Raw genomic sequence first — 27,717 nt, 5'->3', positions numbered from 1 at the left:
TTGATGCTTTCAAACGTCTTTCTTTATTTAGACAGAAAAGACTGACTCTTTAAAAGTAAAACTCAATAAATAAGTTAAGCGTAGAGAACTGTCAGAAATGGATCCCCCTTCTTGCCCTTTACCCTCCCACCCACCCCATGTTCTTTTCCCTAAAACCTCTCCCTAAAGAAAATGATCAGGTAATAAACCCCTTTAGCCCTCCCCATACCCTTCCCCCCAAATACCCAATTACCCCCAAAGCAAAGGGAGAAATCAAAAAAGAAAAAAAAAAATCCAAGGGCAACATTGTCTAAACTCCCAGAGAGATGGCAGCGTCTGGCTGGGTGGGCTGAGTAATGCCCTGGTGGTCATGGTATTTACATGGAGGGGCCAGCAGAGACTGTAAACATTTTTAGGGATTCAGGGAAAGGTCTTTTCCTCATAAAAGGAGGGTCTCTGTGACTGACTGGCAGAGAAGCAGCCCTCAGGCCCCCCCACACCCTCCTTGGAGGGGGCCCTTGGGGGAGGCAGTGAGTTTTAGGGCTGGGAGCCCGGGATTTGGAGATATCCTACCTCTAGCTGAGGGTGGAGAGAAATGTGGGAGCCAGCTTCTGAGAAGGCCCTGCCGTGGGGGAGGCTAGGGTGAGGGCGCTTGGGAAAGAGGAGGATGCCCTGCTGCCCTCCTGGGCCTGCACAGCTACTCCAGGCCCACTGAGGGGAGGCAAGTGCGAACAGTGGGCACAGAGGCTCATCTCAGGAGACTTAGCAGAAGGCAGATGCCCCTGACCCTTCAAGCCTATTCCTTGCTTCCTCACAAAGGCCAAAAGGGCACTGGGGAGGAAATAGGCTCTTGGAGCCGGGGAGGCAAAACCATGGCCCTTCAGAGAGGCAAGATGGTGGGAGTGAGCCAGGTCCTGGGCCCTCAGGGCCATGAAGCAGCTTTTGCCCCAGAGTCCAGGGCAGATGTGCAGAGAAGGCCAGGGCCAGTCATAGGAAGAGGGTATGAAGTGCCCCTTCCTCTGGTATCTCCAGACCTGTGAAGGAAGGAAATATAGGTGAAGCACAGGGAAGGTGTCTAGCACTGGTCACAGGTTCTGGGTAAGGTTGGGGTGGCAGGGAGTGATGGCACCTATAATGGGGCCACCTGAGAAAGGCAGGCCATCAGAAAGGCCTTGTCCCAACAGACCCATCTGCTCACCTCCCCATCCCTCCAGCTATGAGGGCATAGAGCAGGGATAGAGAAACGGGGCAGGAGGCATGGAACAATATAGAAACTGAAGCTATTGGGAAGAAATAGGTCAAAAATGACTGGAAGATAGAACTAGATGGGGAGAGAGGCAAAGAAAGAGACAAACAGGCAGGCAGAGATAACTAGAAGGAAGGAGCAGGGGGTGCATGGACAAGACAGACACCCAGAGAGGGGAGCATCCGCAGAGGCTGGGATAACTCAAGAGGGGCTTAGGGATGGAGTCTCATGGGGTGACACCACTCCCAGCCCTTAGCGTTCTCATTCCTTTTTGGAAAGGAACATAGGAAGCAAGAGAACAATGCACAAACCACAGACCACAGTCACCAACCACTGTTGACCACGCACATCCCGCGAGCTGCCCCGGCCCTGAGCCTGGGCTGGGGGCTGTTTCCCTCCATAGCCCCTCCCCAGATAACAAACAATTGGCTCCAAAGACAACACGCTCGTTCCATGCAACTTACAGGGGCCCGGAGCAGGGGTCCGGGATGGGGGCTTCAGCCGACAATGGACACGGACCCTGGGCTGGGGGCCCCCAGGGTGGGGGGAGTTAAGCAGCCAGGATTGGGGGGAAAGGGGAGAAACAGAAATGTGGGTATTGTTCTTGGGTTGTGATTTTTCAAGGTTTGGTCCAAGGGGGATTAAACAAAGTTAGGTAGGGCTACCAGTCTGTGCCCCGGGGTTGGAAGGCAGCCTACTGTGGACTAGGGGCTACTCAGTATAATTCCACTTCCTCCTCCAAGCCAAGCCACGCCCACTCCCATCTGTCTGGTGTTCTGCCCCCAGGTCCACTGCCCTGAGAAAACCACCTGCAGTTCCGGGGAACTGGAACTGCTGTGCCACCTCTCTGGAGATCAGGTTTCAAAACGAAGCGGCTCTGTGACTCTCCAGTTCTCCAAACCAGCCTCCAGGCCCCCAAAACCTACAATACTAATTCCATCCAACCCAAAAGAAAACCAGAAAGAGAAAGACACAGACACATGGACGCTGACCAGACAAACAAGACCAGATACTGTGGAAAACTCTAGGAGCAGACACAGGTGTAGACTTGGCTGTTGCTGGCATGTGTGTGTGTGTGTGTATATATATATATACATATGCACACACATGTATATGTGGGTGGGAGACACAACTGACTGAACAATAATAGCTGGGGGAGTGGCCCAGATTCCAATTCCTCATGTCCAGCATCAGGGTGGGATGAGTGGTAGTGAAAGGGTAGGGCATTCGTGTAAGCGGTCTGGCTGCAGTGTGTGGACCCTGACATTGAAGTCACAGAATAGGAGCAGCACCCACCTGAAGCCCTTAGTAGGGCCTGTTTGCATCCTTAGGCCGCTTTAGCTGGACTTTGAGGCGCTTCATGCCAATCTGGAAACCGTTCATAGCCTGGATGGCAGCCTGGGCACTGGCCGGATTGTCGAAACTCACAAAGCCTGAGGTGAGAAGGGCATAAGGCCTGGCCCAGCCCCATATTGCTGTCCTGCCATAGGGCCAGAGCTTGTTTGGTTTCCCAGCACCACCCTACTTCTTCCGAGCATCTCTAATACCATGAAACATGCCTGGCACATAGTAGGCATTCAGAAATAGTTTGTTGATGATAGATTTAATGAATGAATCCAGTCCAGCCATTCACACAAACTAGGATGTACTTTCCAGTATTCTTTGAAGGGTGGCCCCTTCCTCAGTCTGAGAGCTCTCAGAAACATTCTTTTTGGAAATCCTGTAGGTGGTTTTTGAAACAAGGGACTGCAGGAAGTTTCCAAAGACAGGAAAGCAACAGAAAGAAACCTGTGTCCTTTTGAAATCTAGTATCTCCACACTACATGAAATGGGGTTGGGCTCTGTGTGAACGTGCACGCGTGCGTGCATGTCTGTGATGATGATGACAGAACCTAGGACTTCGTGCCACTAAATGTATTCAGATCTCTAAACTACATCTCTAGCCCCAAGGCTTGTTCTTAAGGAAGATGAAGCTAGAGATAGGCTTGAGTGGCAACTATATGGGATAGTGGGGTGTGTCAGAGATGGTTCTTTTGTGGCCTTGGATACGCAGGCTTTCAAATATAGAGTTCATTGAGACCCTAAAATGCCTTCAGATGTGACAAACTTAGTCCTAAGAATTCAAACAAAAATGTCCATACTCTGTCTTTTGGATCGTCATATTCTTACCAAAGCATTTGCTCTGATTGGTGGCCCGGTCAACAAAGACTTTGGCTGAGATGACATGACCAAAAGGGACAAACATCTGGAGGATCTCTGAGTCTGTGAACTCCTGGGGCAGGTGGTAGATGAAGATGTTGCAGCCATCAGGGCCTGGGTGGCAGCAGAGACAGAACGGATAGCTCAGAGACTGGAAAGTGCAGGCTGGATTGGCAGAGGTGGGGGGCGAGAGCAGCCACCAATCCTAGCCCCCAGCAGTGTGGGCCAGGCTTCCCCACTCCTTCCATCCTCGCACACAGGCCCAGAGCTTGAGAAAGAGCCATCGGGAATACCCTGGCCCACAACATGGGCGTTCTTATCCCTGCGGGTTTTCAGCTATCAGGACCCTGCCCCAGGCTGGCACCTTCCCGTTGCTGCTGTTGCTGCTGCTGCTGCTGTTGCTGCTGAGGTGGTGGTGGGGGCTGCTGGGCAACCAGGGCTGGAGGAGGCTGCGGGAACGCAGGTGCAACCAGGCTGTAGGCTGCAGGGTAGGCTGCTGGGGGTGGTGAAGACAGAGAAAGCTAATGGGGTTCCCCTGCCTCCTCAGAACCAGCCTTGTCTTCCCCACTCAGCCCAAACCAGTGGAATCCACAGGCTGAGAAGATGGCGGGGAAGAGGCTCTCAGTCCTGGGTGTGTACCACCCTCACAAGCACAGCTTCTCTGGAAGACCTGAGGGTGTGGTTGGCAGAGAGCATAGAAGCTCAGATTCTAGTTCCTAGATCAGTTTCCCCATGCTAGTTCTGCCCACCTGGGCAGAGCCTCGGCTAGAGAGCCTCACCTGTGTAGTGCTGCATTCCTGCATAGGCCTGCTGGAGAGGGTCCACAGGGGCTGCCGGGCTCTGGGCTGCAGAGAGCATCACAAGCCATGAGTGGGCCTGGGACATATTGGGAACCCCGCCAGCACTTCTCTCAGCAGACAGAGCCTCATCTGGGGGGTGGGGTGAGATGAGAAGGGAAATACATATGGCAGTAGGAAAGGGGAAGAGCCCAGTGTTAGGTAAAGTCTGACTGGCATGCTACTCTAGTCACCTCGCTAAGCCTCAGTTGCCCTAGCCAAGAACCCAAAGAATGCCTGAGCTCAGTAGTGCATGCCTTTAATTCCATACTCAGGGAGGCAGAGATAGGCAGATCTTTGTGAGTTCAAGGCCAACCACACAGAGAGACCCTGTCTCAAAAAAACACTTTAAAAACAAACAAACAAACAAAAAAGTAAGAAAGGAAGGAAGGAAAGAACCCGAGGAGCATTTCCGCCCAGGAAGAGAGCAAGAAAAAGCACCTTAAACCCTGAGGTTGGAGAGGGAAGGTGAGCCATGGCTGCCAGCAATGGGAGTAGTGGCCTGGGTAGCTGATGGAGCAAGGTGGGCAGGCAGAGAGCCCCACCTGGGTAAGGGTGAACCCCGTTGGGATACAGAGCATCAGGGGCAGGCTGCCCTGTGGGCTGGGTGGGCACCGGGCTGTAGCCGTTGACGCCCAAGGCAGCAGGGATGGCAGAGACGGGCGTGGCAGCAATGGCAGGAGGGGTGCTGGTTCCTAGGAAGAAGAACATGACAGCAACGGAGCAGAGAGGCAGGCACACAGATGCAGAGAACCAGTAGGCAAATCTGGGGGTGGGAGGAGCAGAATGGAGCCACAGGCCCTTCTCTGACCCCTGAGCACCTCCTGCACCCCATGGTTTCCCCTAGACACTGCCACCATGCTGTCATTCCCTGCCCAGCTGCATTTGTCCCTAGCCCCACCTGCCTAGCACAGGCCTTACCTGAGGATGGAGTGATGGGGGTGGCAATGAGGCCATTGGCATTGATGGCAGCCATGTGCTGCATCTGCACGGCAGCCATGGTGGCCATAGGGCTGAGGTAGGCACTGTGAGCTGCTACCAGGGCCGCCTGCTGCTGCATCAGCTGTGGGATGGGGAGAGGAGAGTAGAGCCCGGCCCCAGCACTGGTGTTCATCTCCCTCTAACCCCTGCTTTGGTGTTTAGAGGGTAGGCCTAGAAGGACATGGAGATGAACAAGATCTAGTTCTGAGGGTGGGAGGGTATGCTTACGGCCTGGGTATAGGCGCTGTAGGCTCCAAACTGGAGGGCGATAGGGCTGAACATGCCCAGCTGGGTAGCCACCTGCTGCATCCGACGGAGACCCCGCTCCTTCTCTGTGTCAGCAAACTTTACCACCAGGCTGGATGAGGCACCCTGGGCATGGGCCCCACATGTCACAGGAAGAGTCGGCATCTGCTCCCTGGGGGCCTCGTCTGGCCTCAGGCCTCCTCGGGAGCACAACCATTACAGTGCCCAATCCAAATGGGGAGTTCCTAATCCCGCCATCTCCCTGCACTGGGATATGTAAAAGGCTAGATAGAATTGAGGAATGTGAAATTAAGTGAAAAAAAAAACCAAAAACAAACAAACAAAACAAAACCTGACAGGCTCGTGGAAATAGAAAGGATGACGCTGAGAGATGTCTGTGCTGGCAATCCACAACGGATTAGCTGTGGGGAATGTTAAGCTGTTCCATCTCCCTACCATGATTCTGGACCCATGCCCAGGTCTCATGGAGTGCTCAGTGGGTGCCACATCACATTTTAATGTTACCCGGAGCCAAATCTAAATCGGAACATTTGCAAGTATTGTTACAGAGTCCTAGACTCAGAGGTGAAGGAGCGCAGCCAGCGGATTCAGTTCTCCGGCTGAGGCCTGAACTTTGAGTTGTGAGAGGCGCACATCTATTGGAAGCAGCTAGTTAGGTTCCAGCTGTAATTCCAGCTCATACTCAACTGATCGAACACTAACATTTAGGTACAGCAGTCTCAACATGTGCTGAGCAGGTGGGGCCTCTAAACCAGGGTCCCGACACCCCAGGAGATGAGGTGGGGTCAGGAGAGTAGAGAAGCAATAGGAGCTGAAAGAGTGCTGAGAAGGGAGGCTGGAGAGGAGCGGAAGGGAATTGGACTAGAAATGAAGAGCAGCTACGGGAGTTTGGTATTGGATTCGTTGATTCTTTGGGGGAAACTCAAAAAGAGATAAATTAGAAATCCTATCCTGAATGGAATCGCGCACTATGCCACAGCCTGGCAAGCTGCCAGTGGGAGAGAGAGAGAAGGCAGGAGGGGATTGGGGCTCACCGGCAGGGTCCGGCTGCTGTGAAGGGTGTTGATGGCTGCCTGGGCCTCAGCGTGAGTCTGGAACTTCACAAAGGCACAGCCTAGAGTAAGTGGATGGGGTGGAGGAGAAGAGGGGTTGAGTGCCTACCATGAAGGCACCCTACTGGGTCCTGCAGAGAAGGGATAAGGCGGAGGGCTACCTTTGCTGGTACCGTCTGGCCCTCGGAGCACAGTGCACTCGTCTATAGTCCCAAATGGTTCAAACATCTTCCGGACATCCTCATCTGTCTGCTGCTTTCCTAGCATGCCCACAAAGAGCTTCCGGTCTTCTGGGGGTGGGGCGTAGGAAGGGAGGAATGTACAGGGCCTCCTGACCACTTTCCCAGCCCTACACCTTCACATAGACCTGTTGCTTCTGACACCACCTCCCCCATCCTGGGGAACAGTGGCTCTAGGGTGTGACGAACTGATAGTTGGGAATTAGAGTTCAGTAACCTGCAGAACTCAGCTCTGAAGGACGTGAACTCTACTTGGCCTCCTCTGAAGGACGTGAACTCTACTTGGCCTCCGTCTTGTAATCTCTACAAACGGGCGACATCTCCTACCGCCCACTCCTTAACCCAACCTTAGCAGATAATTCTTTAGCATTACCAGACTTCCTTCCTCAAGAAAGGCTGTCCTTCAGCTCCATCAAGCCCTGGGCCTGGGGGTAGGAGAAAAGGGGCTAAATCCAAAGTTATAGAACCTACCTCCTCGACTCTCGCTGTCGGCTGGCTTGACCTGGATCGGCCTGTTCATCTATAGGAGAGAAAAAAAGGAAGCTGCCAGGGCCTCCTTGGAGCATCCAGGAGCCCTCCCCAGACTGAAGGGAGCGAAGTTGCCTCAGCCCTCTAAGTTCATGGGAAGGAAAGGGTAGGACCAATTTTGTCTAGAATTCCGACCTGAAGGGATTAGAGATATTGGGGAGAGGGGATGTGTTGGGAGGTTTTTCATGGAGTACAGCTCTGGGCTGCTCTCTTAGGTGAGGAAGGCCTACCCTTAGGACCCAGGTCTTGAGTCAGAGCTCAACCAAGGAATTGATCAACCAGAGCTGCCTCCATTCTGCAAAGTAGGAGCAAACAGAGGCTATCACATAGAGAACCCCCCCAAGGAAGGCTGAGAGAGACCCCACAGAGGCCCAGAATTCCTTTTGACCACTGGAGGTGTGTCTGCCTCTCTTTCTGCTTCCCCTACACCCCTTGACCCTAGGGGGAAGGCACTCGGGCAGCACAAAGGGAGCAGATGCCCAGTCTCCGTGGCAACGGGAGAATGCGCACCATGGCAACCGCCCACTCAGCCTGATTTATCCGTCCCCGTCGCCCTGGCGACCGTGGTGACGTCATCACTTCTGCTTCTCCACACACATCAGAGAAGGACTGGAGGGGGGTGGGAACAGAGTATGCTGGGGGTAGAGTATTGGGTGGGGGCTGGGAGTGGGGGAGGGGCCCAAGAAAGCTTCCTGGTCCTGGAGAGAGGTAGAGGAGTGAGTCCTGCAGGGGCCATACAGTTCTGGTCTCCTATGTCTTGCCTCCGCAACCAATCCTTGCTATCTGAGGAGCTGAGAAAGCGCTAAAGAAGCCCTGAAGGAGCGGAGGCTACCCGTGCTCCTTTGCAATCTTCCCTGACTCGGAAGTCCTCCAGAGCTCTATCCTCTCTCTCCCTGACTCCCACAGTATCACCCTTTGTTCAGTCTTCAGTGTGGGCAGAAAAATTTCTAGTTCTATTCAGTGTCTTGTTTGGTGAGTGGACTTGGGAAATACTCCCACAGGTTGATCTCCTTAACCAAGATGGCGAGCACAGTAGTAACTGGAAAGTGGAAGAAGCATGCAATGTTCCGTCTCTGAACTTCTCTTGCTATTGAGGACTCTGGCTGCTAGAGTCACACCCAGTCCCCTCACTCAGGTGATGATCCAAAGACCAAAAGCATAAAGGGGGCATCCATTTACATGCTGAGAGCGAGGTTTAGCTTAGGGTACTCTAAGGAAAGTCACTTTATTGAGAGGAGACCTAGGTCCGGAGCCCTGCCCCTCACTAGTTGTGCCCCTCCAGGCTCCAACTTCCTCTTCCGTTAAACTAGAAGATAGACCAGGAAGTCTGCAGTCAGATGCTGCTCAACTTTGGTGCTCTCAAATTTGGAGATCTTGAGTGACATCAGTTAACATGGAGAAATACAGAAACACAGCTCCTGACTGGACTCTGCCAGCCAGGTGTTCACAGCCTTAGATCAAATCTGAGAGTCATCTCCAATGATATCCCTGCCCCAGCCGTCCCTTCCCCCGTAAATCTCTGGATCTGAGAGCAGCTGGTGGGGGGTGGGAGGCACACAGTCACTTAAATCCTCCTGCCAATCTGCCCCCAGCTTTACCTTCTATCAATCTGGGATTATCCTATCTGAAATTCAATCTCCTAAAGTGTGTGTGTGTGTGTGTGTGTGTGTGTGTGCACATCAGGGGAGGTCTGTAGGCTAGAAACTTATGGCCTCTTCTGTACTGTAGCCAAAACAGGAAATTCCCTCCCAGGCACCACAACAGCTAGTCACATCCATCCCTCAAGATGAAGAGTCAGTCGAAGAGTCAGTAGGAACCAGGGCCACAGCATGGGGCAATCTTACATTGGCACTTTGCTCTTCCCAACAAGTCTCTGGGAAGTTGCTGTTCTCTCAGAGACTGAGAACTTGGGAGAGAAATGATGTGATAGCTGCCCTGCACAGGCTTCCAGCACAAAAATAGCATATCAATAAATACCCACAGCTGATGCGCATTCACAGCACAGACCACATTATGGATCTTGTGGACAGAACCCCCCCCCCCACAGAGGGCTTCTCAGTACTCCCCACTCCTCCACACACCCCCACCCCACCTGGCCTGGCACTTCCTGTGGGAAGCTCAGCTTTGTTAGCTCACCTGAGCACACCTGCCCCCTCCCCTGAGTCCAGCTGTGCTGTGTTTACCTGGCAACCAGGCAGGCGCCTCTTCCCTAGCTTCCACCCACCAGGTGATAAGCCCTCAAAGGGCTGCCCAAAGAAGGGGCTATTTATACTCCAGCCAGGGATCTCTGATCTGCTTTCCCTAACAGGACCACCACTGTTCAGGTCCATCCCTCTCATTAACAGTCAAGATCCCACTTCCAAAAAGGAGCTCATTCTCTCACAGAATCTAATTCTCTTGAGGGTGCAGGGTCTGGAGCCCTGCCCCTCCTGGCGCCACAGTTGATCCTGGTGTCCCAGAGACCACTTATCCCTGCCTCAAGATGATGGGAAAACCCACATCTTCAGAGTGGGAGTTTGATCCAGAATAGATGGGGAAGATAAGCCAGGCAGAGGCATCCCTCACAACCAACTTCCAAGAGGTCACACCCTACTCAGAATGGATCCAGGGACCTGGGACAGAGCCATCCTGGGAACTTTCACTGGAGAGGAGTGGGGCTCAACAGCCACAAGCCACTAGATTCTGGGTGATAAAAAGAGGAGCAACACAAGCAGGCTAAAACTGCACGTGTTAAAATAGACCTCACAGGAAGATTTGGAGATTAGATAGTACTAAAAACTTACTGACAGAATTGTGCAATCGGCTGACACCCTATATATATACACACTGACACACACACCCCAACACACACACACACACACACACACAACTGAGGAGGCCACTTGGTGGGGTACAAATTTGGTTATAGCTATCTCTTCCCTTAACTGACCCGAGTTAGCTTTCTCCATCCCTTAGTGTGGGATTCCCCCCTAGAAGAATGGAACCCCTCCTTTCCTAATAGAAACTTTATCAGTCCCTCTGGATTCTGTCTACCGTGGCAAAGGCCACTGTGGGAACTTAGTGTCACTTGGGAAGTCTGGAGCAGAGTGACAGAGCCATTACTACCAGGGAGCCTTTCCTGACTCCTACATCCAGTCCACTGGCTTCTCAGAACAATTTTCCCTAAGCTTCACAGGAGCTGGAGGGGCCAAGTGCAGGGGAGATGTGCCTAGCTGGTACTGTGCTTTGGGGGCTCCTGCCCACCCCCACACTGCCAAGTCCCTACTCTGGCCTCTTTTGGGCTCCTTCCTCTGATTCTCCAGTTCCTGGAGGGGTTCTGAAATGAGGGACAGGAAACCCACAGCAACAGAGGTAAAAACCTGATTTGTGAGAGCCCTCTAGAAAGAAAAAGTAGAGAAGGTTGGAACTCAGCAGCTTGCATGTATCCCTAATCTGACCTGTCAGGTGCTCACATGCATGTGTACACGAGCGAGCACATGCTTACTCTAGACCCCTGTGCCAGTGCACGTCCATGCCCCGGCCCTCCACTCTGGGCAATGGCTGTTCCTTTGGGATAGGCTAGAGGGGGACCTCAAGAGAGTCTGAAGTTGGGGCAGAATAAGTAGTTCTATTTCCCATAGCCCCACCCCGTCTGTTTTGTCTGTTTCCTCTCAGGAGGATTGATGGTCAGTACCATTTTCTGTCCCATACAGGAAAGAAGTAGAGGCTAGGTTAGATGTCTCCAGCCCCTAGACAGTGCTGGGCAAAGGTTTGGTGTGGGCACTGAGGCTTCAGGAAGGGCTTCCTGAGGCTCAGTCTGAGAGAAAACAGAAGGAGGTGGCCAAAAGGACGAGGAGGCTTCTCGGTGCCTATTCTCAGTTACCAACCCAGGCTTGTACAAGGCTGTCTCAGAAGGAGAAAAAAAATGTTACTTTGCAGAAGGGAAGCCACCTCAGAGCCACCTCTACTCCCCAGGCACACAAGCCTCATCTTCCAGGATGGTGTCCCTGTTTGCTGTCCCTAAACTCATGTCCGCTCCAGGCCTTCTCTACTTTGATGCCCTGTGGCTCTGTTTTGGAGGGCTTCCTGGGAGACAGGCAGGGGAGCCTGTGTGATCTCAGACAGCAGCACAGAACAGTCCAGCAGGCCCAGCTGCCTGTTCTCAGGGCAGCGGCGCCCCTCCCCCATCTCATAGCCACCCAGCCTGCCTTAGCCAGCACCACAAAAGAGCGCCTGGGTGCCTCTTGCTCCCTCTGACACAGGTGTCCAGTCCACTCTACCTTCCTCCCATACAGCTGAATCCTCCCCCTTGCATGGCCTGGGGACACAATGGGAACCGCATGTGCTCCTCAGAAAAGGTCACACTTATTCCACTATCCTTCTTGTTTCACACATCTACAGAGGGAAAGGGATGCTACAGGGACTTCCTGATGATGAAGAGGTGGAAAATAGCTCAGTGTCCTGGGAGGGTGGTGGGTCTGCCGCCACTCCTAAGGCTTCTCTCGGGAGCCCCCTGACCCGCACAACACAGAACTCACCCCTGGGAGAGTCTTCTGTTCGTGCAGGGCACTCTGGGCCTTCAGGGCTGAATCGCGAGCACAGTACGTCAGGAAAGCACATCCTGAGGGCACAGGCAGAGAGACAGCGTCAGGTGAGTCTTCGTGTTCTCTTTCCTAAGGGCTTCTCCGGCTGACTGAGGACCCGGAGGGGGGATTTCCCCCTTCTGGACCTCTCTGCCTGCTGGGCTGGGGAGGGAGGAGGAGTTTAACCAGAGGGATAAAAATTATACCCTATCTCTGGGTCAGGGACCTGGAGGTGAGGGATGTGGGAGAGCATTTGATCTGTTGAGAGATGGGACTGGGGGCAGGAAGAGCTAGGTAGTATTGTGCACGCACTCTCGCTCTCTTTTCCCCTTTCTCCTTCCCCTTCTTCCCCCTCCATCTTGACCATCATCACCCTCTCTTCCATTTTCCCTACTTCTCGAATCTCCCAGACTCCACCAGAGACAGGTGTGCAGAGTGCGCCGGGAAGGAAGACGGGGAGCGACAGCCGGAAGTGCTGTTTCCTGGACCCAAAGATTTCTGGAGGTAGTGTGGCCCTGGGTTCCCGGAGCTTGGAGCTCTCCAAGTGCTGATACCAGCCCAGCCCTGCTTAGCAGCAGAGCGCTTGGCCTCAGAGACCTCAGAAACCTCTTCCTAACACCTTTTAAGTCCAGTCTCTCTCTCTCCATGCCCCTCTCCTCCGCTCCTTCACCTTAGTCCTGGGTTGCCCTGGCTTGACTGTGGCCACTCTTTCTAGGTTAAACACACTTGGCCAGCCATCCCAACATTATCTGGGGCTTCTCACATTGTCAATCTTGATCCTCTACTAAAACTTGTCCTTCTAACCCTTCTGTTCATCCCATGCCACCAACGCCCTCCTCCATCTCTCGTGCAGAGAGTTTCCCTTAGTTTTCCACCGTATGGCCCCTGTCACTCAGCTGAGTTCTCACTTAGCTCCTTTATCCAGTCCCCCAGCCCCTGAACTCTGGTTCCAAATCAACCCTTTCCAGCCACTCCATCCCTCCAGCTTCCTCCATCCTTCTTGCATCTCTGGCCACTCAGTGCCTCCTCTCCAGCCTGGCCTGACCCCTCACCCTTGTGCAGCCCGGTGTACTTGTCCTTGATGACAGTCAGCTCGAAGATCCGACCAAACTGCTCGAAGATGGGCTTCAGGTCCTTTTCCTCCAGATGCCTCGGGATCTGCCCCACAAACAGCTTGATGGCATCCGGCTCCTTCATTGGGGCGGCCCAGGAGGAGGGGCCGGGGGAGCAGGGAGAGGCCCAAAGACAAGGGAAGCTGCCCAACCAGGAGACAGGTGGTAGGGCCCAGGGGCCCAGCGGGGCCGGCTTTCCCTTTGGCCCCCAACCACACTGCCGAGCAGAGGAGGGCTCTTCACACAAAGGAGGCTTGGGGAGTTGAGGTCTAGGGGTCAGGGGTCTAGGCAGACACTGTCAAGCCACCAGGGGGCATAGCCCAAGCAAAGGATCTTCCTCCCAGGGATCTGGCAAATATCCCAGGATGAGGGTCAGGGTGGCCAAGCCCTGGGCGTTTGGGTGGTAGCTGGAGCGCTGGAGCTCAGAGGGCGGGAGCAAAGGCACAGATGCCAAAGGAGATGGGGTAAAAGTCAGAAGAGGATAATAGGAAGGAGGCTGAGGGGCTAGGGGACTGCTATGGTTGCCAGCAGCGTCATGAGGGGGGTCCCTGTTCCTGATGTGGGGCAGGTGACTCTCTCGTTGGCTTCCTAGGGAAGACACCTCCCTTGTGGCTGATCCTTCTGCTGGGTCCGAAGATCCCTGATGCCAAATGCTTGATCTCTGATGGTGGCAGGGCTCCGGGGGTCCCTTCTGCCCTGCCCCCTTCAGGTTCTCCCTCGACCCCCCCTCCCACCCCCACCCTATATGGTTCCCCGGCCTGGGCTGCTGCCGGCTACTCCCGACACTAGGGCTGCCTGCTTTCCCGGTCACCTGGGTCCCGGAGCTCTGCTCTCCGGCCGCGCTCTCCTCAACAAAAACCTCCCCCCCTCCACACCCCCCTCCCCACTCCCACCTCCTTTCCCCTGACATCAGTGATGTCAGTCTCAGGGGTGGAATACAAATTCTCTACCCTGGAGAGAGACGCACAACCCGGGGCAAGAGCCACGCCCTCTTTCTCTCTCTATCCTCCCTGACTTCCTTTCCGCCCCAGAAGAGCAGCTGGTCTTGATAACAACCCTTCCCCCATCTTACTCCCCAATCAGGAGTTGGGCAAGACACTAAGATGGAGAATTTATAGAGGAGCCCTAGGGTGGGGTCCATTGTTCCGGGGGTTGGAGCTGTCCCCGGTGCTGGAAGAGGAAGAGCAGACCCGGGAGATGGAAGCTGGGGGTGGGGGAGGAGAGGGCAGCCTGGCCTTTGGGGAGTCTGAGAGTGAGAACCCAAGGAAGGAAACAAGGAAGAGAAACGAGAAAGAGCAGCCAGTCAGGTTGAGGGGCAGGCAGGGAGATGTAGATGAGGAAGGAAGTAGCCACAAGGTCTAGGGGGAAAAGAGCAAAGGTGAGACTGAGAGGGAAAAAATTCAAACGGGTGTTGGGGAAGGAGCGAGGCAGTGGAAGTGAGCACAGAGAGAGTGTGCATACTTTTCCAGAAAAAGAAACAAGGGAAGCCATGGCAGGCTGGCATTTTCAGACACCCCTTCCTTCTCTCTGGGGGTGTTGTGTGTATAGGTGCTTGGAAGGCAGCAGCTGGTGGCAGCTCTCACTTGTACTATCCTTGAAGACCAAGACTCAGTGTTCGACTGTTCACAGTATCTAGCACGGTGTCGTGCTTGTGCATAGTAGGTGCTTAACAAATGCTTCATACAAAGAGCCTGTGACAAGTAGAGAATCTTGATTCCTTCTGTGGGGACAGGCACAACTGCCAGGCTCCCCTTGAGGGCAGAGTACCCTGTCTCTCTCCTTCCTTTGCTTCCTTTGGTTGGGTTCCTTGGGTGGAACTTGGGAGTTAGATGAAGGGAGGCAAAAAAAAAAAAAAAACATTAGAAACTATTTTCCCCCCAAACAGTTATATTTCTAAACCTGGTCATATGTTCCATGATCTAGAGGGAGGTTGGCCCTCTGTGCTCCACCCCACACCTGCCCCGTGTATCTGTGTATCTGTTGGCATCAGCTCTCTGCGGTAGCCATGCTGCCCACCATCTATGTTCCACTGGCAGCTTCCTTAGAAGACCCTGCTTCCCCTTCTGCCCAGGGTGGAGCTGCTGTCTCTAGAGTGGTGCAGATGTCTCTGAGACTCCCAGATGCATCCTGGAGGCCTCCATTCCTGAGTTATCACAGCAGGCAGGTTCCTCCTCTGGAACTGAAATAACACTGCCACGTCCTAGCGATTGTTCCAAATGTGTTAGACCACCCTTCATCCATGATATAGATGAAGAAACTAAGACACAGAGTGGTTAAATAACTCGCCAAGAACACACAGCTAGAAACACCTCCATGAGATTCCAGCCTGGGCAAGGTGGGTCCTGAGGTCAGGCACTGAATGCCCACACCCAGCATACCTCGTGGGAATGAACTGATGTGAACCTGGCCTGCCTTTCCCTCTGTGCTCTCTGAAGCGCGGGGTAAGACCGTGCTTCCTCCTGCTGCACTGTTCCCTAGAGACTGCTTCTGTCTCCTTTAATCTGGATTTCTGTGGCCTGAAGCTAGATTCTGACAGGCGTATATAAATATATATGTGAGTGAAATATGAGTATGCGTAGAGACTTGATTACACTTCATAATGCAGATGCCCAGGTCCTCCCAATAGGGTTCCCTAAAATGAGTTGAGAGGGTTAATAGGAGACTCCATGAGTGGCCTGGAGATGACATGGGAGTGCCAGGGAACCAGGAAGTAGAAAGCTATAATTCTCCACAGTAACTTTCCATTCACCTGCCCCACCCCCACTTCTCCTTCCTTGCCTTCTAATCTGATCTTGACATTTATGGAGATGCTAAACAGATCACGCCCTGTGAATGTGGAAGACCCCATGGATGGGCCCACTGATCTCATTACCCTGTGTCTTCTCAGCAGATCTGCCGCCCTGCTGCTCATTCAGGCTTGAGCCTAATCATATTAATCGAAATATTAAACATTCACAAATATGAATTTCAATGAACCCCTCTTGTTCCTCTTCCCAGGCAGCAACTGGAAGGTAGCTGTAGTCAGCAGAGAACTTTCAGTCCTTGGCTTAGTGTCCAGTCTATATTGGTACTGTCAGTCTCAGAGAGGGGAGAGGGTCCTCAGGAGACTCTCCTAGCTAAGTGGCTATGGGCACATCTCTGAAGCGCTGTCAATCTGAGGGGATGGAAGCCCTGTGAAGTGAAGACTGAGGCCCCGTGACTCAGAAGCCCATCCTCAGGGCTTCTTTCTGAGGAAACGAGGCTTCAGGTCTTAATTTCCCCAGGAGATTTTTCCTGCACACCGTCCAAAGCTCACTCTTCCTATTACTCTTCAGCCCAAGTTAAGTTGCTATGTATTAAAAGATTACTGACTTTAAGGTGCTGGAGAGATGGCTCAGCAGTTAAGACCACTGACTGCTCTTTCAGAGGACCCAGGTTCAATTCCCAGCACCTTTATCACAACTAGCAGCCACATGTAACCCCAGTTCCAGGAGATCTTACACTCTTTCCTTCCCTCCACAACAATGCACGGACATGATACCCAAATATACATGCAGGCAAATACCTATACATATAAAAATAAATAAATCTCTTTAAAAATGGGGTAAGAATGGTGGCCCATCCCTTTAATTCCAACTCTTGGGAGGCAGAGGCAGATAATTGCTGTAAGTTCCAGGTCAGCCTGTTCTACATAGCAAGCTCTACCATACTCAGAGCTACATAGAGAGACAACAACCCTGATTTTACATTGTCACCTTCTTCTCCTCCTTCTCCTCCTCCTTTCTTCTTCTTCTCTCCTCCTCCTCCTTCTCCTCTTCCTCCTCTTCTTCTCCTCCCCTTCCTCCTCTTCCCCTCGTCTTCCTCCTCTTCCTCCTCCTTCTTCTCCTCTTCTTCCTCCTCCTCCTCCTCTTCCTCCTCCTCGTCCTCCTCGTCCTCCTCCTCCTCCTTCTCTATTACTATTTTATTGTGTGGGGTAAGTGTGCCACCGTGCATGTGTGAAGGTCAAGAACTCTCAAGAGTGGGTCCTCTAATTCCTTCAACCTTTACATGGATTCTGGGGATCGAATTTGGGTCTTCAGGCTTATGTGGCATTTTACCCATTGACCATCTTGCTGGCTTGTTTATTGTCTGTTTGTTTTTTGTGACAGCATCTCACTATATAGCCCTGGCTGTTCTGGAACTCCATACATAGACCATGCTGGCTTCAAACTCATGAAGACCCTCTTTGCCACTGCCTCAGGAGTGCTAGGACTAACTTGTTTACTGACTTTTAAAGAATTATATATTTGTTTATTTGGGATAGAGTCACTTGTATTCCAAGCTGGCCTGGAACTCACTATGTGGCCCAAGATAAACGCCTGGTCTTCCAGCCTTCACTTTCCAAGTACTTGAGGTTATAGATATGACCCACTATCTGTGTCTAGCTTGTGAAATTACTTTTAAAAATAATTTTATGGAGTGGAGTGATGGCACACACTTTTAATCCCTACACTTAGAAAGCAAACATAGGCAAATCTCTTGTGAGTTTGTGGCCAGCTTGGTCTATGCAGTGAGTTCCAGGCCAGCCAGGGATACAGCAAGACCTTGTTTTGATTATAAATCATTTTAAAGGGCTAGGGAGATGGCTCAGAGGGAAAGTGCTTGCTGCATAAGCATGAAGATCTGAGTTCAAACTCCTCAGCACTCATGTACAATGCTGGGCGCTGGCTTGAGTCTGTGTTTCTCTCACTGGGGAATCAGAAAATGTGGACTCCTGTACCCAAGACCTTCATGGTCAGTCCCTGAGCTCTAGGTTCAATGTAAGGGAAAATGGTGCGTGACTAACACAGGACGAGGACCTCTTGTTTCTACACATGTGTACAACACACACATGCACATGTGCATAACACAGATGCACATGTGTATAATACACATGTACAACACACATGCACATGTACATAACACATGCACATGTGCACAACACACACACATGCATGCACACAAGGATTTTATTTTATTTTTTGTTTTTTTTGAGACAGGGTTTCTCTGTGTAGCCCTGACTGTCCTGGAGCTCACTCTGTAGACCAGGCTGGCCTCAAACTCAGAAATCCACCTGCATCTGCCTCCCAAGTGCTGGGATTAAAGGCGTGTGCCACCACTGCCCAACCAAAGATTTTATTTAACCTACTATTTACAAAACACTATTTGAACATATGATGCATGTAAAGTTATTGAGATAGTTTGTATTATTTTCTTCCATTAAGTCTTCAGGATCCAGAGTGTATTTTAAATGTCTGGCATATCTAACATAGCCGAATTTCAAGCATTTAGAAACTGAGAGACCGTGCCAGACACACTAGCTATAAGTCTATGGATTTTATCTTAGCCTCTCCCTCCAGTAGAAACTCTCACCCTTGGGTAACCTCTGCTCTTGCTGGAGAAACAGTGCTTCTGACAGATGGCAGCTTATCTCCCTCACCATTAACTCGATCCCCTAAACACACACACACACACACACACACACATACACACACACACACACCAGATAAACAAGCCAAACGATTGCTACCCATATGGGCCTCTAATTCACCTGCTTCTGGGCTTGAGATTGTTAACACTGTTTCTGCTGCTTTGGTGGAGGCCTTCGGATCGCAGAGAGATCCCTCCTTGGCCTAACATTTAGCTTTTTTCTCATGCTGTATCTTGGCTTGGGCATGGGGCAGGTTTGGGGCTGGGGATTCTGTCTCCTGCCTCTCTGAAGGTGTCTGCTGGACACCATCTCTCTGAGCGTGTGCGTGTGTGTGTGTGTGTGTGTGTGTGTGTGTGTGTGTGTGTGTGTTGACAGACGGGCTCCTGCCCTTTCCAGGCAACTATTTTAAGAACTGCGGTTTTATGTTTCATTTTCCCTTCTAAATAGATACTAGAACACATCTTGCAGCCAGTCAGTTTCCTTTCCTTTTTATATTTAATTGAGAGCGAGGGAAAAAATTTACAATTTATGGGGAGCCTAAGGTGAAGAGAAAATTAATCTACCTGGGGAAGTCATTCCAAGAAGGGAACTTCCGCCCGAGTGCCGCCCAGGTCCAGCATTCTGAGTTTGAGAATCACAGAGCTCGACTCCCACCACTATGCTCTGGGCTGCTTTCATATTTTAGGAATCCAGGACTTCAATATGTAGTGTCTGTCTACAGAACAGATGGAATGTTTGGCTTCTGCGCCAGAGGAAGAGAAGCCTTGATTTCTTTCGGTAAGCACAGCGTCTGCCCAAGTTGGGAGCTGGATTCTGGAGGACCCTGAGCTAGAAGCCTCTTCAGTGGTTTTCCTCTAGCTAAGTAAATGTACGGTTTGAGGTCGAGTAGGATCAAGAAGAAAGGCTCATTTCATATACAATTCAGCTCAGTCTTTAAGTTTGAGAAAAGAACTTCTCTGAAGACCCCCAAATCCAATTTGACTTAGCTCTGAAGCTTAGAGTCTTGCTTCCCTCAGTGGGATTCTGCCTTCCTTGCCTGGAAAGGATTGGTTTTATCGGGGGGCGGGGCGGGCAGCTGGGCGGGTCTTCGTTACTCAGCGGCTTGTCGCCTAGACAACCAACCGAGTGCTGCTTAATGGAGGCCCGACCAGGGATAGTGGAGCCGGATCCCGGAACGCTGAACTCGGAGCAACTGGAGCAGTTGCGAGATTTCAAGGTGCGTGAGTCGGCGTCGCCTAAAACCTGTTTCTATCAAAGTGAAGCTCTTCAAGTCTGAGGTCCATCAGACACGGAGGAGGGTCCCGGGAAAGGGGAGCGGGGCCTGTTCCCCCAACTGGGTGCCAGAGCACCAGATGGAGTGACCCTGAACCCAACCCGCCAGGCATTTGAAAGTGCAAGGGGTCTGGCCAGAGAAATGACAGGGGGTGTAGCTTAGTTGGTGGAGTGCTTGCCTCACGTGCATAGACCACTGGGTTCCAATGCCCTTCACCTTCTCATCCCCACCCGCATAAACCAGCACTCCGTAGGTAGAGGCAAGAGGATCAGGAGTTCAAGGCCAACTTCAGCAAGTTCCAGCCCAGCCCAGGCAATATGCATCTCTTTCTGAAGAGAAAAGAAATGAGGTTACAGGGGGCTGGCGAGATGGTTCAGCGGGTAAGAGCACTGACTGCTCTTCCAAAGGTCCTGAGTTCAAATCCCAGCAACCACATGGTGGCTCACAATCACCCATAATGAGATCTAACACCTTCTTCTGGCACGGCTGAAGACAGCTACAGTGTGCAATAATAATATACAGTGTATAATAATAAATAAATCTTTAAAAAAAAAAAAAGAAATGAGGTTACCTCAAGAGAAAATCCGAAGAGATCTTTCAAGCAGTCCAGGAAAAGACCTGGCTTATGCCCCATTCCCCGCTTCCCATACAGCTTCATGTGTCCTTCAAGGGTTGAATCCTGGATCTGTCTCACTAGATCTTGACTCCTGGTTGTTGCTCCTCAGATCCAGACTCGGATTGCAAATGAAAAGTACTTGAGAACCCACAAAGAGGTGTCGCTGCTCATTAGCGGCTTCTTCAGGTAGGTGGCTTGACAGGCTGGCCTTGGGAAGCTAGTAAGAACCTTACCAAATCTGGCTGGGAATAGATGAATGTATTAATATGTGTGCCTCTTTCTTTAGACAAACTCTAGTAGCCACACAGGGAGAACCTTCAGTCTGAGGCTAGCCTGAGCTATACAGTGAGATCCAGACTCGAAACAAAAACAACAGTAAACCTGTTTCCTCTTCTTTTATTTATTGATTTTTTTAAAAAGCAGAGTCCCATATAGCCCAGGGTGGCTTCGAACACAAACTCATTATGTAGGCTAGCCTTAAACTTGTGATGATTCTCTCGACCACACATCCTAGGTGTTGGAACTACACAAACGCACCAGTGCATCTTGGTTTTGGCTTCTTAAAAGTTAGAGAATTCCTAAGAGTCAACCTTTTGTAATTCTGACACTTGTGAATTCTCTGCAGTTATCTCTACACTCTTTAAACTGCTAATGTTCATTTGCTTCAGCTGTAAAGACAAACATATATCACATGTCACTGGCAGAGGGAATGTGGCATTGCGGACCAGCGGGCACACATGTGTAAAACACTGTTCCCTCCCACAGGAGAAAAGCATTCCACTAGTGCACCATTGCCTATCTAAGAGCACTGTAGAAAATGACAAGGAGTCAAGGTATAGGGGCTCAAGCCGGTAACCTCAGAACTTTGGGAGCGTGGCAAGAGGATCACAAGTTCAAGGCCAGCCTAGACTACATTAGTGAGACCCTATTTCTAAAAACCAAAGAGAGAGGAAAAAAATATCAAGGCAAAATAATACTATTTTCCAAGTTTGATGGCAATCTCATGGTTCCACAATTTAGGAGTCAGAGGCAGGAGGATTTGTGAGTTCAAGGCCAGTCTGATGACAGAGTAAAACTCTCCCTCAAAAAGCCAAAAAATCAATAAAGAAACAAATAAAATTTCCATTTCCCAGGGTGTCCAAGAACAGGTTTCTTCAGAGTATTCCATCTAAATAGAAAAATATGAGAATGCAGAAAGGCCAGGTGGTGAAGGTGTTAAATCTAAGACACTGGATATGGCACACGCCTTTAATTCCAGCATATGGGGGCCAGAGAAAGGTCCAGCCAGGGCTACACAATGAGACCCTGCCTCAAAATAATCTCCTTATGGGGTAACAGTCAAAGAACTGAGGAATCGTGGAGCAACATGGATGAAAACAAGAGTACAAGCTCGAATTCTGTTTGAGTCCGGCCAAGTCAGCACGGTTGGTTCTCATTACTGGGAACCATTTTGTTTTCCCACGTCGGCAGTCACCAAACTGCGTTGTGATGGTGATCAATCTTTGGTTTATGCTACTGGTCTAATATCCCAAGCTAGTAGTACCATGTGTGTCTCCACGTATTTATACTGTGATGGCATCTTGGTAACATTTTGTAGACCCCTTCCCCCTCCCCAGCGACACTATAAAAGAGAGGTGATGATTCTGAGACAGAGTTCCTGGATGGCTTGGAACTCACTATGCAGACCAGGCTGGCCTCAAACTCAGAGATCTGCCCACCTCCACCTCCCAAGTGCTGGGATTCAAGGTGTGTGTCATGTACCCAGCCCATGATTATTTATTAAAAGCCATTTTATGGGGGCAGGAGAGATGGCTCAGCAGTTAAGGCCACCTGGCTGCTCTTACACAGGACCTTGGTTCAATTCCCAGTGCTCACAGGGTGGCTCACAGCCTGTAACTCTAGCTCTAGGGTTCTGACAGCTTCTTCTGGCTCCCTCAGGCATCAGAGATGCATGCAGTACATCTTCATACATGCAAACAAAGCACTCATACACATCAAGTAAAAAGAAATCTTAGAAGACATAGAGGACAGCTTCTATTGTTTCCGTTTCTGCAAATGAGACAAGTTAAGCTCAGGTGAGACGTACTTTCCTCAAGCTGCTGATCAAGGATCCCACCCCCAGTTGTTCCCACCAGGCGGTGCTGCATGCACAGGTGCACACGGAACTGGATTAGCCATGTGTGAAGACCTGGGTTCAAGCCTAAGTCCCAGAGGTCTCCCAGGCCCCTTTGCTTTTCTTTGGATCTTCCTAGTCTTCATATTTTTGCCATTTCTCCAAGGAGCTTCAGATTCATGAAGCAGATAGGGGAGGGGTTAGTGAACACCGAGACCTGGCCTCTGTGAAGGGCGGATTCACTCTGGCCAGGGTAGATGATACTGTGTGCAAGCTGGGTGTGCTGATGCACACATTTAATCTCAGCACTCAGAAGGCAGGGTAAGCAGATCTCTGTGAGTTCAAGGCGCCATCTAGTCTATACAGTGAGTTCCAGACCAGCCAAGGAACCTGTCTTTAAAAAAAAAAAAAAAAAAGATATTTCAGAGTTATCTGCCAGTGTCAGATGTGGGGATGGTGTTTACATTTTTTATTCTAAAGGGAAATAAAGAACGGTGTGACTCCAGTCCTGGGATCTTACAGTCTAAGGTGGGTATGGTTCTGGCAGAGAAATTAAAAAACACAGAGGACCCTGTGTTGGATCTATACTGGCACCATTCACAAACAAGGGGCTAGCACACCGAGTGGTGATTAAGAGGGTGTCCCTGTGTCTCTGTTTGTCCAGGAAGTTTCCAGGGAGAGATGGGGCGTCTGGGGCCAGCTCTGCAGTATCCCTGCAGCCCCCAAAGCCTTCCTCTTCCTCCCTTTTCGCCTCCCAAGGCTAAGCAGCCAAGCCCAAGTAGCTTTGCTGCCCTGCAGCTCAGCTGGGCAAACTCCTCCTGGTCCCTCTGTGAAGGGGAAGGAGAAGGACGGGCTAGGCGAAGGCAGCTCGCCTGTGCAGGCCTGTCCCTGGGGTGTGCTCTTGATGTGCGAGCCGGATGAAGCTGCAAACTGTTCCCGTTGGGAAGAGCATCCTCAGATCGGGTTTTCTGGATTCTGTGATTTGTGGCCATTTAGTTCCCACCCCTTAGGAATACAGTGCACTTAGTACCTTCAGTCTGGACCTGAGAAATTAGAAGTACAGGGACCAAACCTATTTGAGGTACCCAGAAACCTCAGACTCAGGGCTGGAGCTGCAGCACCCTCAAAAGCTTAGGCAGACATGCCTTCGTACAGCTCTATCACCCCTTGTCTGGAAGACTCTTGAGTGGCTCCTCAATGCTGCCTTTTCTGTTTGTTTTCAAACAACCTATTGAAATATAGAGACAAATGACAAGTCTTAAGCTGGACAGATTTTCCCATGCACGGTTACACTCTGGATGGAGAAACAAGCATCTCTGGTGATCCCACCACTAAGGATTTCAGTCTCACAGCATAGGCCAGGTGGTGGGAGGACAGGTGCGAGCTGGTCTAACAGCACACATCCATTGCCCTTTGTCTGTGGCATTCTCCAGTCCCTGCCACTTTGTGCCCGCTTCCTTTTACTCGGTACTGCCCCCATCCCGCAACTGTAACTCCAGGGTAGACTGCCATCGCTGCCTTCTTCTTCACAGTGCCAGGCACCCTGGTGCCTTGTGCTAAGCACATGCTCTGTCACCCATCCCATCACGAGTACTTCATTTCTCCTCCACTACGAATGTCTGTATGCTAACCAGCCAGCCTTTCCAGTTATTCCCCAAGTCCAGGGAGCCCAGGCAGACACCTCTGAGTGCTCTCCTGGACCCTGGGGATATAACAGCAGATACAGCCCAGCTGCTAACCCCAAGGCAGCCACACACACAGGACACAGGGCTGTTTGCATCTCTGGGCTTTGTTTGGTCTTGCTCTTTCCCTGGCCCTGGGATGCTCTTGTCTCTCAACCTTTATTTTTGCTAGTCAAATCCCATTTGTATCACAAGGGTTCGTTTCAATATAATTACTCTGTGAAGGGTTCTGGGGTCCCACTTTCCATAACCAGTCCCCCCTTCCAAGGTGCTATTGAGTAATCTTCTTTTAGCACTTACTTGAAGTTCCTTGGCCTTTGGGAAACTTACTTGTTTTCTTTCGCCTGTAAGCTAATTGAGTCAGGGCTATGTTTATTGTGTGCTTGAGTGTGGGTGCACTCATGTGCATGTGTGTATATGTATGTATGTATGTGTGTGTATGTGTATGTATGTGTATGTGTGTGTACACTCATGTATGTGTGCACATGTGTATGTATGTGTGTGTGTATGCGTGTGTGTGTGTGTGTGTGTGTGTGTCCATGCACAAGCATGTGGAAGCCAAAATGCTTTATGCCTTATTCACAGAGTATGAATCAAGGCTTGACACCAGCAAGCCCCAGTGGTCCTTGCACCTCTGGTCCTCTCAGTGCTGGGGTCACAGGCACTAGGTCGTGGCCCAGATTTTGATGTGGATATTTATTGGATATTCAAGTTCTCATGCTTGGGTAACAAGTGTTCTTAGCTACTGAGTCATCTCCCTAGTCCCTATTTTTTTTCTTCTTCTTCTTTTAAAATCATTCCTCATATATTGTAGTTACTTACATATAATTTATACTCAATAATTGTCTAATTGAACTGAAGGAGGAATGAATCAAAATTATTGAACCTCAAGTGAGGGCTTTCTCAGGAAAGGAGACTTTGGCCAAGACAGTACCTGAAACTGAAGGTGGTCAGCCAGGTCAGACAACCTGTGGCCAAGAAATCACTGTAGGGAGCTCTGGCCTTGTACACACAAGACCTGGGCTTCTCCTTTCTTTACTGTCTGTACAAACTTGGGCATACGATTAACCTTTGTGAGGTTCATTTTCTTTACATGCAAAATAGGGATACAATTATCACAGGGGTGTCACAAAGTGGGATGGTATTGGTGTGCATGCTTTATGAGCTGTGGAGCTGTCTGCACTGTCAGACATTTCCAGTACACTGGTCGCACTGAGACTTTGACATTGCCTTCATGCCCATCTGCTGGGTAGCAGAGCTAATAACCCATTTGAAGTCCTTAAAATTTTTTTTAGCTTGTTTCTTTCTCCCTGGTCTTGGGAACTCCATGGGTAAACTTCCTCAGAGCATCACAGGGTAGCATTCTGTCTATCAGGCATGGGCCTCTTGAAGACTTAGAAGATACTCTTCACATATGCTTGGGCCTGAGTGTGTGAAAGTGTTAGATGTCAAAACCCCTCCTGCCTGCTCCACAGCTCCTCTGTGAAATGAGTATGGCTTGGGTTTATTTATTAGAGATTGCTGTTTGGATGCTTGGTTTGCATTCTTTTGAGACAGGATCTCATTGTGTAGATAAGTCTGGCCTAAACTGCACAGAGATCCACCTGCCCATGTCTTCTGAGTGTTCACCATGCCCAGCCACTCCATTGTTTTGTTCCTTGCCCTAGATCCTCACGTTTTTTTTTGTCTAAGACCCCCTGATCTATTGACTTCTAGAAGGGGAGGCCTGTTATTAATCTGCTTTCCAAAGAACAAGATGGGGCGGTGGCCATAGCCTGCACAGTCCCCATTTATCTCCTACCTTCTCCTTTTTCTTCTCAATGTTTTACAGAGCATTGTTTCTGAAAAGACCAGACAACATTCTTGAATTTGCTGCATGTGAGTATGGTGGCATCGGGGTGTCCCATGTGTCTATGCAGGAAGCAGAATTGGGGATCTAGAGTTGGACAAGCCAAAGGCTTTCTGTGGAGTTTGGGTTCTGTTTTTACCTGATATCCCTCACGGGAGCTGTTTTTTGAAGGCCTTTTCATTCTCCAGTCTTTTTTTTTTTTTTTCTCAAAATGAGGCCAGAGCGGCACTGGGGCAGGACTTCTATGGGTGAGGACTAAGAATTTTGAGATTCCCAAAGGCGAGTCAGTCAGCCCTAGTCTACAGACTGCCCACTAAAACCACCTGGGGAGCTTTTAAAAAATACTGATGCTCAGGCCCCATCTCTAGAGATTTTTACTTAATTAGTCTAGTGCAGGAGGTGTGGGTGGGGGCGGGTGAGCAGCCAAGGTTTTGAAGACTCCCCAGGTGATTTTAATGGACTTGGCTTCAGAGATGGCTTCGGGTCAAATGATATAGAGTGGGGAGCTGCGGCTGGTGTCTTGGGTGCAGTTAACCCTGGGAGCCCGCAGTGTTCTGAGCAGGCCTTCGCTGCCACAGCAGATGCACCGTGACTCACATTCTTCCTGGCGTGAAAACCATCTTCTGCCGTCATGTTGTGAGCCTGGCTGTCCTGGGAGAGGGCATTCTCAGAAAAGGTCTGCATGGCAAACTGAGTGCAGGCCAGGTCCTAAGATGGACCCGGGACCGAAAACTCAGAATCTCTGAGGCCTTGGTGGCCGCCTGGGCAACAAGCCTTGCCTAGGGTGGTTCCCTGTCATTCATGGGGGCAGCTGCCAGGGACAGGATGGGCACTGAGATGGTATTGTAAAGTGGGGACCGCCAGTGAGCCCTGCCAGGACAAAGCGTCCCATGTTTTAGCAGAGTGAGCTGTTGCCCAGGCTCTCCCCTTCAGTATAGATGATTTTGTTCTGATTTCATCCCAGACTATTTCACGGATCCAAGACTTCCCCACAGAATTCACATGCAGCTAATTAAAGAGAAGAAAGGAACCTAATTAACAAAGCCACAATGCTCAGCTGCTGGGAGAAGCCAGAAGGAATCAAGCTTTGGGTGGGTGTTAGCCTCACTCTTGTGAAAAGCAGCACGGGTTTGTGGGTCCAGGCTGTGAAAGAATGCAAGTGGAGAAACAGCAGAGCAATGGGATACCAGCAGGGCATTTTTCTGACAGTCTGGGGGGATAGAAGCTGTGATGGAGGCCTGGAGTCTTTCTTTGGTCTAGTGAGGTGGATTGGGAAATGGATGTGGGAGGTGCTCTGGGGGGGCAGGGCCGGGGTGGGGGTCAGTACCAAGTCCTTTTCCTGAGCCCTAGAGGTGAGGAGTCTTCGGATTCTCGGAGCAGAGTCCCTCCTACAGTCTTCCAACCACCTTGTACATCAGGATTAGCCCTTAAGGCCATATATACTGTATTTTATCACCCCCCCACTTCCCCCCCCCACCCCCGCCATAGGCAGGATGATTCCTGAAGCCATTTTGAAGGCTGGAGAGGTTTTTTTTTTGTTTTGTTTTTTGTTTTTGTTTTTAATGTCTTTGTTTGTTTTTTCTTAATGTGAGGTGAGAAAGGCCCCACTCCTAATCTAGTGAAACCACTTCTGTTTTGCAGGGTCGTCTGGAGCCCTGAGAGCAGTGTTGCCAGCAGTGTGGGTTTCCAAGCTGTATGGACCGTCTCCTATCACAGGGGCCTTTAAGACCCTCATTAAATCCAGACTTGCCTGCC

General features: G+C 50.8%; 2 protein-coding genes across 21 annotated transcripts; one reads left to right on the top strand and one right to left on the bottom strand.

The window, feature by feature from the left end:
• Positions 1-13,918, bottom strand: Celf3 (CUGBP Elav-like family member 3). 18 transcript variants are annotated; one of them, XR_004119693.1, is made up of 14 exons: positions 13,813-13,842; positions 12,942-13,080; positions 11,845-11,927; positions 7,271-7,319; positions 6,722-6,850; positions 6,543-6,622; positions 5,470-5,613; positions 5,182-5,323; positions 4,806-4,955; positions 4,204-4,353; positions 3,789-3,917; positions 3,395-3,538; positions 1,690-2,658; positions 1-1,013 (listed from the first exon to the last, which is right to left on the bottom strand). XR_004119693.1 is itself a non-coding variant. In XM_031374706.1 (14 exons), the coding sequence occupies exons 1-13, from the start codon at positions 13,909-13,911 to the stop codon at positions 2,531-2,533; spliced, it is 1,536 nt and encodes a 511-aa protein (XP_031230566.1). In that variant the 5' UTR covers positions 13,912-13,918; the 3' UTR covers positions 1-1,013; positions 2,522-2,530. The 18 variants fall into 18 exon arrangements, 11 of the variants coding, with proteins under 11 accessions (XP_031230566.1, XP_031230570.1, XP_031230571.1 ...); XR_004119695.1 differs by having other exon boundaries at positions 4,204-4,269; positions 13,813-13,839; XR_004119692.1 differs by having other exon boundaries at positions 3,789-3,920; positions 6,722-6,847; positions 13,813-13,837.
• Riiad1 (regulatory subunit of type II PKA R-subunit domain containing 1) lies at positions 11,599-27,717 on the top strand. Of its 3 annotated transcripts, none has more exons than XM_031374716.1 (7): positions 12,300-12,393; positions 19,115-19,206; positions 19,543-19,645; positions 20,428-20,504; positions 25,945-25,991; positions 26,927-27,053; positions 27,604-27,717. In XM_031374716.1, exons 3-6 carry the CDS (start codon positions 19,565-19,567, stop codon positions 26,995-26,997), a joined length of 276 nt encoding a protein of 91 aa, XP_031230576.1. In that variant the 5' UTR covers positions 12,300-12,393; positions 19,115-19,206; positions 19,543-19,564; the 3' UTR covers positions 26,998-27,053; positions 27,604-27,717. The 3 variants fall into 3 exon arrangements, with proteins under 3 accessions (XP_031230578.1, XP_031230576.1, XP_031230577.1); XM_031374717.1 differs by lacking the exon at positions 12,300-12,393 and adding an exon at positions 14,198-14,379; XM_031374718.1 differs by lacking the exons at positions 20,428-20,504; positions 27,604-27,717 and adding an exon at positions 11,599-12,183 and having other exon boundaries at positions 26,927-26,989.

The sequence above is a fragment of the Mastomys coucha genome, unplaced genomic scaffold, assembly GCF_008632895.1.
Source record: "Mastomys coucha isolate ucsf_1 unplaced genomic scaffold, UCSF_Mcou_1 pScaffold16, whole genome shotgun sequence".
Lineage (NCBI taxonomy): Eukaryota > Metazoa > Chordata > Mammalia > Rodentia > Muridae > Mastomys > Mastomys coucha.
This window is presented reverse-complemented; position numbering and strand designations above follow the sequence as displayed.